Source organism: Saccopteryx leptura, chromosome 2 (genome assembly GCF_036850995.1).
Source record: "Saccopteryx leptura isolate mSacLep1 chromosome 2, mSacLep1_pri_phased_curated, whole genome shotgun sequence".
Taxonomy (NCBI): domain Eukaryota; kingdom Metazoa; phylum Chordata; class Mammalia; order Chiroptera; family Emballonuridae; genus Saccopteryx; species Saccopteryx leptura.
In genome coordinates, this window is record NC_089504.1 from 75,157,129 (window position 1) to 75,171,353 (window position 14,225).

At 34.6% G+C, this 14,225-nt stretch overlaps 1 protein-coding gene across 1 annotated transcript in view; it reads right to left on the reverse strand.

Annotated features, from left to right (window-relative positions):
- Positions 1–4,665: 4,665 nt before the first annotated feature.
- The window catches only part of FREM1 (FRAS1 related extracellular matrix 1), a 176,472-nt gene continuing 166,912 nt past the window's right edge, over positions 4,666–14,225 (reverse strand). The window contains exons 36-37 of the mRNA XM_066368198.1: positions 9,593–9,678; positions 4,666–7,828 (exon numbers count right to left, since the gene is read on the reverse strand). Coding sequence (XP_066224295.1) covers positions 7,623–7,828; positions 9,593–9,678 — 292 coding nt within the window. The 3' untranslated portion in view covers positions 4,666–7,622. The remainder of the gene's footprint in view (positions 7,829–9,592; positions 9,679–14,225) is intronic.

Consider the following 14,225-nt stretch of genomic DNA (forward strand, 5'->3'; position numbering starts at 1 on the left):
AAAGCTATCCTTCAAATATGAAGGAGAAATAAAAACATTCACAGATACAGAAAAGATGAGGGAATTTATCATCAGAAAACCCCCACTCCAGGAATTACTAAAGGGGGTTCTCCAATCAGATACAAAGAACAAAAAAAAACAGAGCCACAAGTAAAAGCTCCAAGAAGAACACAATAAAACCAAATTTAAACTGTGACAACAACAAAAAGAAAGGGGGGAGAAGATGGAGATTAACAGTAGCAAAGGACGATGGAGTGCAAAAGTACTCACAAAATAGTTCGCTACAATGAACAGGGTAGGGACCCTTTTCATTATTCAAAGGTAACCACCATTGAAAAAACCACCACAGAAGCACATGAGATAAAAAAGATAGCAACAGTGGAAAGATGTATGGAATACAACCAAATAAAAACAAAAGATAGAAAAACAAAAGAGAAGGATCAAACGAGACACAAAACTAAAAGAAAGCAAGATATAAAATGGCAATAGGGAACTCACAAGTATCAATAATTACACTAAATGTAAACGGATTAAACTCACCAATAAAAAGGCACAGAGTAGCAGAATGGATTAAAAAAGAAAATCCAACTGTATGCTGCCTACAGGAAACTCATCTAAGTAACAAGGATAAAAACAAATTCAAAGTGAAAGGCTGGAAAACAATACTCCAAGAAAATAACATCCAAAAAAAAGCAGGTGTAGCAATACTCATATCGGATAATGCTGACTACAAGACACGAAAAGTACTCAGAGACAAAAATGGCCATTTCATAATGGCTAAGGGGACACTGAATCAAGAAGACATAACAATTCTTAATATATATGCACCAAACCAAGGAGCACCAAAATATATAAGACAGCTACTTATTGATCTTAAAACAAAAACTGACAAAAATACAATCATACTTGGAGACCTCAATACACCGCTGACGGCTCTAGATCGGTCATCCAAACAGAGAATCAACAAAGACATAGTGGCCTTAAACAAAACACTAGAGCACCTGGATATGATAGACATCTACAGGACATTTCATCCCAAAGTGACTGAGTATACATTTTTCTCCAGTGTACATGGATCATTCTCAAGAATTGACCATATGTTGGGCCACAAAAACAACATCAGCAAATTCAGAAAAATTGAAGTTGTACCAAGCATATTTTCTGATCATAAAGCCTTGAAACTAGAATTCAACTGCAAAAAAGAGGAAAAAAATCCCACAAAAATGTGGAAACTAAACAACATACTTTTAAAAAATGAATGGGTCAAAGAAGAAATAAGTGCAGAGATCAAAAGATATATACAGACTAATGAAAATGACAATACGACATATCAGAATCTATGGGATGCAGCAAAAGCAGTGATAAGAGGGAAGTTCATATCACTTCAGGCATATATGAACAAACAAGAGAGAGCCCAAGTGAACCACTTAACTTCACACCTTAAGGAACTAGAAAAAGAAGAACAAAGACAACCCAAAACCAGCCGAAGAAAGGAGATAATAAAAATCAGAGCAGAAATAAATGAATTAGAGAACAGAAAAACTATAGAAAAAATTAATAGAACAAGGAGCTGGTTCTTTGAAAAGATCAACAAAATTGACAAACCCTTGGCAAGACTTACCAAGGAAAAAAGAGAAAGAACTCATATAAACAAAATCCAAAATGAAAGAGGAGAAATCACCACGGACACCGTAGATATACAAAGAATTATTGTAGAATACTATGAAAAACTTTATGCTACTAAATTCAACAACCTAGAAGAAATGGATAAATTCCTAGAAAAATACAACCTTCCTAGACTGAGTCAAGAAGAAGCAGAAAGCCTAAACAGACCTATCAGTAGAGAAGAAATAGAAAAAACCATTAAAAACCTCCCCAAAAATAAAAGTCCAGGCCCTGACGGCTATACCAGCGAATTTTATCAAACATTCAAAGAAGACTTGGTTCCTATTCTACTCAAAGTCTTCCAAAAAATTGAAGAAGAAGCAATACTTCCAAACACATTTTACGAAGCCAACATAACCCTCATACCAAAACCAGGCAAGGATGGCACAAAAAAAGAAAACTACAGACCAATATCTCTAATGAATACAGATGCTAAAATACTAAACAAAATACTAGCAAATCGAATACAACAACATATTAAAAAAATAATACATCATGATCAAGTGGGATTCATCCCAGAATCTCAAGGATGGTTCAACATACGTAAAACGGTTAACGTAATACACCATATCAACAAAACAAAGAACAAAACCCACATGATCTTATCAATAGACGCAGAAAAGGCTTTCGATAAAATACAACACAATTTTATGTTTAAGACTCTCAACAAAATGGGTATAGAAGGAAAATATCTCAACATGATAAAGGCCATATATGATAAACCATCAGCTAACATCATATTAAATGGCACTAAACTGAAGGCTTTCCCCCTTAAATCAGGAACAAGACAGGGTTGTCCACTCTCTCCACTCTTATTTAATGTGGTACTAGAGGTTCTAGCCAGAGCAATCAGACAAGACAAAGAAATAAAAGGCATCCATATCGGAAAAGAAGAAGTAAAGGTATCACTTTTTGCAGATGATATGATCCTATACATCGAAAACCCCAAAGAATGCACAAAAAGACTACTAGAAACAATAAGCCAATACAGTAAGGTCGCAGGATACAAAATTAACATACAGAAGTCAATAGCCTTTCTATATGCCAACAATGAAACAACTGAGAAGGAACTCAAAAGAATAATCCCCTTCACGATTGCAACAAAAAAAATAAAATACTTAGGAATAAACATAACAAAGAATGTAAAGGACTTATATAATGAAAACTATAAACCATTGTTAAGGGAAATCGAAAAAGATGTAATGAGATGGAAGAATATACCTTGTTCTTGGCTAGGAAGAATAAATATAATCAAGATGGCTATATTACCCAAAGCAATATACAAATTTAATGCTATTCCCATCAAACTTCCAATGACGTTTTTTAAAGAAATAGAGCAAAAAATCATCAGATTTATATGGAACTATAAAAAACCCCGAATAGCCAAAGCAATCCTAAAGAAAAAGAATGAAGCTGGGGGCATTTCAATACCTGACTTCAAACTCTATTATAGGGCCACGACAATCAAAACAGCATGGTATTGGCAGAAAAAATAGACACTCAGACCAATGGAACAGAATAGAAAGTCCAGAAATAAAACCACATATATATAGTCAAATAATTTTTGATAAAGGGGCCAACAACACACAATGGAGAAAAGAAAGCCTCTTCAATAAATGGTGCTGGGAAAACTGGAAAGCCACATGCAAAAGAATGAAACTGGACTACAGTCTCTCCCCCTGTACAAAAATTAACTCAAAATGGATCAAAGATCTAAACATAAGACCTGAAACAATTAAGTACATAGAAGAAGACATAGGTACTCAACTCAGGGACCTGGGTTTTTAAGAGCATTTTATGAATTTGACTCCAATGGCAAGAGAAGTGAAGGCAAAAATTAATGAATGGGACTACATCAGACTAAGAAGTTTTTGCTCAGCAAGAGAAACTGATAACAAAATAAACAGAAAGCCAACTAAATGGGAAATGATTTTTTCAAACGACAGCTCAGATAAGGGCCTAATATCCAAAATATACAAAGAACTCATAAAACTCAACAACAAACAAACAAACAATCCAATAAAAAAATGGGAAGAGGATATGAATAGACACTTCTCCCAGGAAGAAATACAAATGGCCAACAGATATATGAAAAGATGCTCATCTTCTTTAGCTATTAGAGAAATGCAAATCAAAACGGCAATGAGATACCACCTCACACCTGTTCGATTAGCTGTTATTAGCAAGTCAGGTAACAGCAAATGTTGGAGAGGCTGTGGAGAAAAAGGAACCCTCATACACTGTTGGTGGGAATGTAAAGTAGTACAACCATTATGGAAGAAAGTATGGTGGTTCCTCAAAAAACTGAAAATAGAACTACCTTATGACCCAGCAATCCCTCTACTGGGTATATATCCCAAAAACTCAGAAACATTGATACGTAAAGACACATGCAGCCCCATGTTTATTGCAGCATTGTTCACAGTGGCCAGGACATGGAAACAACCAAAAAGCCCATCAATAGATGACTGGATAAAGAAGATGTGGCACATATACACTATGGAATACTACTCAGCCATAAGAAATGATGACATCGGAACATTTACAGCAAAATGGTGGGATCTTGATAACATGATACGAAGCGAAATAAGTAAATCAGAAAAAAACAGGAACTGTATTATTCCATACGTAGGTGGGACATAATAGTGAAACTAAGAGACATTTATAAGAGTGTGGTGGTTACGGGGGGGAGGGGGGAATGGGAGAGGGATAGGGGGTGGGGAGGGGCACAAAGAAAACAAGATAGAAGGTGACAGAGGACAATCTGACTTTGGGTGGTGGGTATGCAACATAATTGAACGACAAGATAACCTGGACTTGTTATCTTTGAATATATGTATCCTGATTTATTGATGTCACCCCATAAAAAAATAAAATTATATAAAGAAAAAAGAAAAAAAAAGAAAAAAAAAAAAGACATGTTGAGTTTTCCTCTCTGTCCCTTCTTAGAATGGGTAGAATGAATATAAAATGTAAAAAACTAAAGGAACAGGGGTTCAGAAATGTTTATTTTTTTAATTTTGATACAACAGTAGATAGAGTACATTTAATATGCTGCTTTGTTGCAGAAATTAATCAGCACCAGTTTATGGTTTAAATTATACAGAACTGTATTGTTAGTGAAAATGTGTATATTCTTTTTGGCTGTATTAAAATAAACAAAAACAGAAATGGAAATAAATGTCACCTCGTCATCATTTTTACCACTCCTTGGAAGGAGACAAGATAATTATTGTTATGTTTTACACGTTTATGTTTAGCAAATATATGCTAAATACATGTATGTTTTTTATTAAAGAGTAAACATCACAAGATTCTGAAAAGCTACACACTGTTGTACTAGGTTGATGCCCTTGGATAAAGTGGATCATTTCCTGAGTCGATATTCAAGTGTGGGGAGAGGAGCTGGGTGGCTTCATGTCCTTCTTTCTGGTGCTTTTCTTCTTAGCTACCATGAGTCACCATCTCTTCTTACTCAACCCTCTGTCATCTCTCTCTTTTCCTGCTCTACAATCCCCCGTTCTCATTCTGCCATTACTCCATTTCCTTCCTCCTGCTCCAGCAAGAACCTGAATGCTGACAGTGATCAGGTAAGGTGGAGAAGACCATGACAATCATTGACTTCTCACCCCACCCCCACCTGTCAGGCTAAGGCAACTTCAATCTTGAGAAAAAAATGAAGGTCCTGATGAATATTGCCCTGTACCCACACTTGCCCGAGTTTTTAAAAAATGTATTTATTTTATTGATTTTAGAGAGAGAGAAGGGGGGAGGAAGCAGGAAAGCATCAAACTCCTCTATGAGCCTTGACCAGGCAAGCCCAGGGCTTCAAACTGGCAACCTCAATAGTCCAGGTCTGTGCTTTATCCACTGCGCCACCACAGGTCAGGCACCTGAATTTTTATTTCTATCTTTTTTCAACGACTTGGATTTTACAACTCGATTAATGCTTTCCTGTTCAGGAATATTTTTAAACATTCTTATTGTATTTCTAATTGCTATAAAAAAATCAAAACAGTCCCTCTTTGTGCTGACATTGCAATTATATTTAAATATTACTGTCATTGCAGCTCTATCCATTGTATAATAAAATCTACCATGCCTAACAGGTCTTACATAGTTGCCACGGTGCTGGATTTTCAGTTTTAAACAGTTAATGTAGCTCTAGAGCTCCAGGAGGAAGGAGCGGCCCTTGAATTCTTCATTCCTTGAACTTTTACTTTCCCTCCTAGGATGTGGAACCCTGTAGGTAAACAACTCTTTGTTTCTTTACCTGGCACCACACCTTTTCACACCGCAGAGGCCAGTGGATCAGAGGCGCGTGCAGCTGGCACAAAGGCGGGCTTTGCATCTTTTGACAAAACACCAGAGACTGCGTGTGTGATACAGGAGACATGTAGGTAATGCCAGTCTAGAGCCTACTTGTGATAATTAAGGTAAGGAGTCTTCTGACTCCACAATGATCTTTAACTTTATTAAGAGTTAGAATGTCTAAATCTTATTTATCCCAGTCTCTCTTTAGAAATATTTCAATTAACCAAACTCTTAATAAATTAACAGAAGTAAAACAAGCTTGTCATGTTTTATATCCAGAAATTTGACATAATTTCTTCAGTATTTTCCTTGTTTGTTTCACTAAAACATTATTAAAACAAAGCCTGCACCGAAGCTTTGGTCTTCTTGGCAAGCTGCCTTTGATTCTGAAGTTACACTGGTGCTCATATAGCAAGTTACATTTAGCACAACCATGTTTTTTAGTGATTATAAAAACAGGAAATTTTTTAGTAAATGTTTGAGAAATAAATTTCAAATTTCCTGTAATTAAACCTTGATTTCAGAAGGGAGTTCTTAGAAGTCTGCAACATGCTTCATTGCTATAAAAATGTTTCACTCAGTTGACATTTTAAATTAATAAGGTACCTTTACATTAGCAAATCAGGGTAACATGGCATTTCTACAATTAAAGATTTAAGAGCTCAAATTGTATCAAAATCCTTTCTGAGAAAATAGGTGTCCAAAGGCTTTGTTTTCTGTATTATTTTCCTTTGTTCATCAGCATAGTTCATTGGGACACTTTTGAGGAAGCAGTATTTTTCTTCCATATATTAACCATCATTTATTTATACTTTTTATTCTAAATGTCCTTGAGAAATCCTGTCGTTACTTTAAACACAAATGAATAGAGAGTCTCACGTTACTTCAAATTTCTCATGTCTCTGTAAGGCTGGGGAAATCCAATCATTAGCCTTGGAATGGCACACTGCCAACATTCTCATTGCAAAAGGAGATCTTTCTCATGAGTAGCGGTGGTTAGACCTCGAAAGCACAAGCAGCCTCTGAATTCTTACCTGAACTAAGAGCTTTGCAGATGAGCTTCTATACACAAGATTCTTCCATCTAAAGCTTTCCTTTTTCACCAGAAGATTCTCCTTCTGATCCACAGCCTCTTATTTCAGATTTCACATTTTAAAGGGCTCCAAAGGGACAAAACAACCTTTGCAGTTCAACCTTGATTTAATGAACTATGTATGGTGAGCTTCACTCAGACTAAAGTGGTAGAAAACCTGCAATACTGACTTCAGAATGACTCATTGGAAGTATTAGGACCCCAAAAGGCAAAGACGATGAAATTGGTACTGACTGACATATGGAATAAGGTCAGGGTTGTGGTCTCCCAGAATAAGTAAACCTTTACCATATAATGCATCAGGTATTAATTTTGAAAAATATTAAGATGTAAGAATTGCATCTCTTCCTGTAAAAATGTTCATTTATCAGTCTTCCTGGAGCTATTCATTTATGTTCCTTTTTTAAACTAAATACAATCAATCACTCATACACTTTGATAAAATAAAGATGTGCCAAGTCAGTCATGACACCTTGTTATCTATTGAGCAATATGCACAAATCCTGTAAATAAATAGGTGAGAAATCCCATTGGGCACCTGTAAGGCCAATTACATTTCGAGCTTCCTGGAGCACACATAATTATGAGGTTTACCCTTCTTACAGTCCTTTGTGTGCCATTTTCCTTGTTTTTGAACCAAAACACAGTTCTTGCCAGGCTTTGCACGTTGAGGGGGCTCTCTCCTCCAGTTGGTGAAGGTGACAGGCTCACCACCGATCCACTCCCAGCGGCCAGCATGCACTCTGTCATTCAAACCTAATGTGAACCAAAAGAATGTGCCAAGTGATTTTATTACTCTTACACTCGGATATTATATCAGTCTACTGTTCTAAGCCCAATAACCACATGCAAACATGGGCCTACATTCTAAAGCATGGACTAGGACCTGGGGGTCCTACAAGGCACAGCGAAGCATACAGGCTTGGGGTCAGGCAGACCCCAAATTAAATCCTCGCTCCTGCATGTGCTCATTGAGTATCTCTGGGCAGGTTATTTAACCACTCTTGGTTTTGGTTTCCCCATCTACAAATTGGAATAAAAATAGTATATCTGGTGCTATTTTGAGGATGAAATAAGATAATGCACGTGAAATACATGCATATACAGGCATTTAATAAATGGCAGTCCTTATTTATATTATCCAATAGGCAGAACTTCTATCACAGGGACACAGACACACTCTTGTCTCTGGTTCTTCTTCACTCTTATTTAAACATCTTGGTTTTTCTATGTGAAGGTAGCTTACTATGTAGTATTTTTATTCTGAAGGTTAAGATTTTTTCAATCTGTGACAATTCTAACAAAAAGCAGCTTTTTCTCAACTTGCCTCACTCCCACTGACAATTTTTGCAAATTACACATTTTGCAAATGTTAAAAAGCTCTTGCAATTTTTCTTAAAGAAGATTTCCCTCCTCTCACTCTCTTTTATAAAGAAATAAAAAGAATTAAGTGAGAAAAGGATTCCCTACAATTGCATGATCTGACATCTTTCAAACCAAATGTTACCATGAAAATAATCTCAGTTACATAGCATACAATTTTCTCCCAGCTGATTCTGTCAATATTTTTGGGTAGAATAAAATGAAGTACTTTTGTTTAGAAATAACCTACCTTGTTTTAGATTGTTTCCTTGAATAATTGATCAGGTCACACTATGTCTATGTACCTTGTGGGGATAAAGCCCTGAAATCAGTTGTTGTACATACAAAAAAACTTATCTCTAGCCGTAACTTAATACTTTCAGATAATTTCAAAATTTAGAGACTCAGTGAGTAGTAAAGAGATCTTAAGAAGCCAAGAATAAGTTTAGTAGTGTTCCTAAAAAATAAGTTTAGTAGTGTTTCTATAATGGCTTGAGAGGATTTGTATTATTGTTAAAAAATGTAGGAATATTAAAACTTCAGAAAACCAAAGATAACCTATAATTCTCAATCAGGTTAAACATTTTTAATGCTTTGACATATTTATTTTAATATATGTATGTATATGTATTATATATATATAAGCATACATATATCTCATGTATATAAATTTTTTATTTCATGTTATTTTATGCTTTATACAGTTGTGCACTCTGCCTTTTTACTTAATACCTTGCCACAAATGCAATACATTATATACTTTATGTATAATATTAATCCAATAGATATTTATTGAATATTAATATACAGGCAATTTTGTCATGTCTTTAATATTTAATCCTTATGTAAAGCACTAAATATTAAATATTCTTTCACATGGCTATACTATATTTAACCACCAATTTATAGCTATTTCTAATTTTTTACTTTTAGAAATACTGTCTGTTGAATTCTCTTACCCATGAATAGTCCCATATCCTTTATTATTTCTTTGACATAGAGGTCTAAAAATGAAAATATTGTGTAGTTAAGATGAGTTTAAAAGATAAACTGTCCATCTAACACTGCTGTTATTATAAACCACAATCACTCGGTCCGTGGAAGAGAGACATTCTTTTGGTGTACTTGTCCCCTCCGCAGGTTAGCACAGATACTCGCCTATCCAGAAGGGCTTCCTTCCACTGAAGTCCCAGAGCCACCGCATATGCTGCCTGGAGAGGACAGTTACAAGGCTGCCCAGGTCACTATAAGCAAATGAATAAAAATGAGATAGTCAGTGACAAAGGAGTTCAACATTTCTGCTGAACCTGACCAGGCTGTGGCACAGTCGATAGAGCATCAGACTGGGATGTGGAGGACCCAGATTCGAAACCCCAAAGTATCCAGATTGAGCGCAGGCTCAACAGCTTGAGCACGGGATCGCTAGCTTGAGCTTGGGATCATAGATATGACTCCATGGTCACTGGGTTGAGCCCAAAGGTCGCTGGCTTGAAGCCCAAGGTCTCTGGCTTGAGCTCATGGTCACTGGCTTGAGCAAGGCGTCTCGGTCTGCTGTAGCCCCCGCAGTCAAGGCACATATGAGAAAGCAATCAATGAACAACTAAGGAGCTGCAATGAAGAATTGATGCTTCTGATCTCTCTCTTCCTGTCCATCTGTTGCTATATGTCCCTCTCTCTGACTCTCTTTGTCAAAAAAAAAAAATCTGCTGATATGACATGCATAACAGAAATCAAACAGGGCAAAATAGAAACAGTACATATGAAGAAAAGCTATCCAAGATTTTAATATACTATCTTTTTTTAATTTAATGAGTATTTGCAGGGTGGAGTAAGTGACCAGCAAAGAAAGTAACATTTTATTATAATATCTGGGCTTTAAATTGCAAATTCAATAGATTTTACATATCTTTTTAGAAAATCAGCAACTGCTTGCTTATAAAGATTCCTCTCATAGGAAGTTTATCTCTAAATAGCATAAACTAGGCAATTATCTATTTAATTTGATCAGTAACATAGCACAAACAATTCAGATGATATTACTACATTTTGAGTTTGGTGTGTTTAGTCCAATACTCCGATAACTATAGTCTTTTCATCATACTCAGTGACATGAGCATGGCCTCACTGTCAAGCCTTTGTATGTTTTGTAGAAGTTAAAGCACCTGTTCTTAAAAACGTGTATATCTATATATATATATATATATCTATATATATATATCTATATATATATATATATCCCAAATAGAATTTTTATATCTTTACAGTATATTCCATAATGACTTGACTTACATATATCATGAAATGGTTACCACAGTCAGTTAGCATCATCATGTCCTATAAATACCAGAAAAGAGGGAAAAAATGGTATTTTCCCTTGTGATGAGAACTCTCTTAACAACTTTTAACTAGTCCATACATCAGTGTTAACTACAATCAACAAACTTTTTATCTTACAAATGTAAGTTTGTATATTTTGACTGCCTTTATCCAATTCCCACACCCCACATCTTGCCCCTGATAACCACAAATCTGATCTCTTTTTCTACAATTTTTGCTTTTGTTCTTTAGATTCTATATATAAATGCAATCCAACAATACTTGCCTCTCTCTCTCTGACTTACTGCCCTCAAGATTCATCCATGTTGTCACAAATGACAAGGTGTCCTCTTTTTTGCTGAATATGTTTTATTGTGTATATACACCACAACTTCTTTATCCATTCAGCCTGTGATGAACACTTAGATTGTTTCCACATTTTGGGTATTGCAAACATGGCTGCTATAAACAAGAGTATATAGATATCTCTTCAGTACAGTGTTTCGTTGCCTTCAAATATATTCCTAGAAGTAGAATTGCTGTATTGTATAGTAGCTCTGTTTTTAATTGTTTGAAGAGCCTCCATACTGTTTTCCACAGTGGCTGCACCAACTTACAATTCCTCCAAGAGTGCAAAACAGTTTCCTTTTCTCCATATCTTCACCAGAATTTATCTCTTGTCTTTTTGATGATAGACATTCTAATAGGCATGATAACTCTTTATGAATTATTTTTGCAGCTAGCTGAATTATTCTTATAAGCAATATTTGATTATTTCTAATTCCCCAGCAGTGCTCATTAAAAGCTCTTTAAAAATGTGTCAAGTAAAAGCCAATAGATAATTATTTTATTTTCTCCTTTTTTTTTTTAGAACTGTAAGTTTCCAACATGAAACAAAGTCGCCATGTTCTTCTTGCCTGGTTAATATCCACTGATATTTTGAAGAATAGAAAACAAAATAAGTAACACTTGTATAAGTTTAGAATATTGTAGAATTGAATGTTATTCATTTTGCCTGTGTCTTTCCAAACTTCAGATCCATTTTTTGGCTTTTCTAGATCACATATCGTGCATATAATTTGTGTGTTGCTTAATGATTTGTTTCCTTACCAATTCCAGTACTCTACTGTTTTATAATGTTGTGGTACTTCTACACCTTCTGAGATATGTAAGGCTCTTTACTCCTTTTCTGAATGGCCTTCGGCTGCTGAATTTGGGTTTTGTGATTTGTCTCCAATTTCATGACTTACTCTCAACTCTTGACTGACAGTTCAGCAGATACAATAGCACACCTTTTCTCTGACCCTTCACATCCAATACAGTAATTATAATGTGCTGAGAGTTAGAACACAGAGTATATAATATGTGTGAAATATAGACAGACCAAAGGGAGGCTTGAGGGACTTCCTCAGTCTGTGTGGTACATGGGACAGAGTACGGGAGACCAGGCTTCCACTCTCTGCTTTGCACCTAATTCCCTTATAAATGTAATGACAGACTCTCATCTTCATCATCAGCAAGTACAGGTTTTATTTAATATCTATGGCTTTAAGATTATTAAAACTATCTTTAAAAGAGACTGTAAAATCCATTTTAGCTAATTAAGAGCAAGTTTTATTTCCTTTTGGACCCTCAGAGAAACAAAAAGTTCCAAAAGATGAGAAAATAGCTGTGTTTAGAGTAGGTAAAATGTGAGACCATATTTACTTACAAAAGAAATAGTTAGGCATTTGTATGTTGATTATTTTGTAAAACTCTCATTTATTTTAAGTTCATATATATATATAAGGTATGGTGGACATTAGATAGGTAGATATTTACATAAAGAGAAATAAAAATAAAATACAAAGACGTACATGCAAATAAAATCTTTTGACAGCTTTGAAATTTCAAATCGTTCAAAATGTAGTATTTAAAACAGAAGCCTTAATTTTTGTAATTACAGAAATACACATATACTTTTTTGAAACTTTTTGATTAAGTATAAATATAGTTCAGAGTAACTCTTTGAGGATAGGTTCAGCAGGGGTTCCAGACACTATGTGAAAAAACAAAATGGTTGCAAAGATAATTATGTATAATAATAGAATTATCAAATATACAATGGCTACCTAAGGAAATGAGCAGATGAGATTATAATATGTAAAGTCAAGAAATACCCAATCTAGCAGTCTGGCTCCTCTGGGTTAGAAAAATAATAAAACACCAATGGGCAGGAAAGGAGGCTGGAGATAAAGATTGGCTTGAGCTAATGATCTGATTAGAGACAAGGGATAAAGTAAAATTTGCTGTTCTTGAAACATAGGTGCTATAAATGACCCTTTGTAAAAGACCTTCAGGTAGCAAGGTTGCCCTGGGAAACATAGCCCAAAATTAAATAATGGTCCCTGAGACCAAGTCAGAGACATACTAGATGCATATTAATTCTGATTATAGAATTTAAAACCATCTTGTAAACATGTTTCATAAGAAGGTAAACATTCAGGTTATAAACTGTTGAAATGATAAATTTTATATCACAGAAGGAACTGATAATTCCAGAGGAATATTTTTTTTTTCAAGCTGTAAAGATTGAAGAAAAAGAGAACAAAATGAACCTGAAATGTAATGGGTGAAGAGAAGCAGGGAGGCCCATAGGAAATGAAAACATGTTGAATGATAAGGAAAAAACTGGGGTTCAGAGAAGAATTATACTGAGGAGGTACCCTTGCCTCCTAAACAGGTTCCTCTAACAATGAGTAATCCAAAGAAATAGATCTTGTATTTTTCTTTTAGTTTGCTTTTTATCTACAGCTACAGTTTCTGAAATGCCTGTAACTAGTGTTAACTATTCTTGGGGTAACCATTCTTGTTGTCCTTCTGAAATAAAATGTGTATTGAAGTATCATACCAATAAAATCAGATCAAATATTTATACTTATTCTTTCAATTAAAATTTTCAAATTATAAGATTTTATGGTATTTTAAAAACCTCATAGCATATTTATTTTCTTTGCCTCTCTTATATACCCTGAAAAACTATAAGAAATAGTATTGATATATATTTTAATTTCTGGACCACTATGGTAACTAGACAAAGTGTAATTTGAGGAAAAAAAATTATATATTGACAGATACATAATTAGTCATTTTATAAAATATGATGAAAAACTTTCTATTATGAGAGATTTCTCAATTTTATGTCTAAAAAGAAGCCAGTCCTATAAACTTAAAACAATTTAGAGACCAGAGTTTATAAAAAATAACCTCAAAATAACTCAGCTTATTTCATGTTTGATTTGCTAGATATGATCACTAATCTTGAATTAACAGGAGAGATAGGAATTTTATATCATTATAATAGATTTGATAAGTTTATTTCAGACCAAAATATTTACCTATTCATACTATTTTAAAATACCATTTATGTTTTCATATATGCATTTAGCAAATAATGCTTGTCACTCCTATTAGTACACTTAGGTCCAGAGAACTT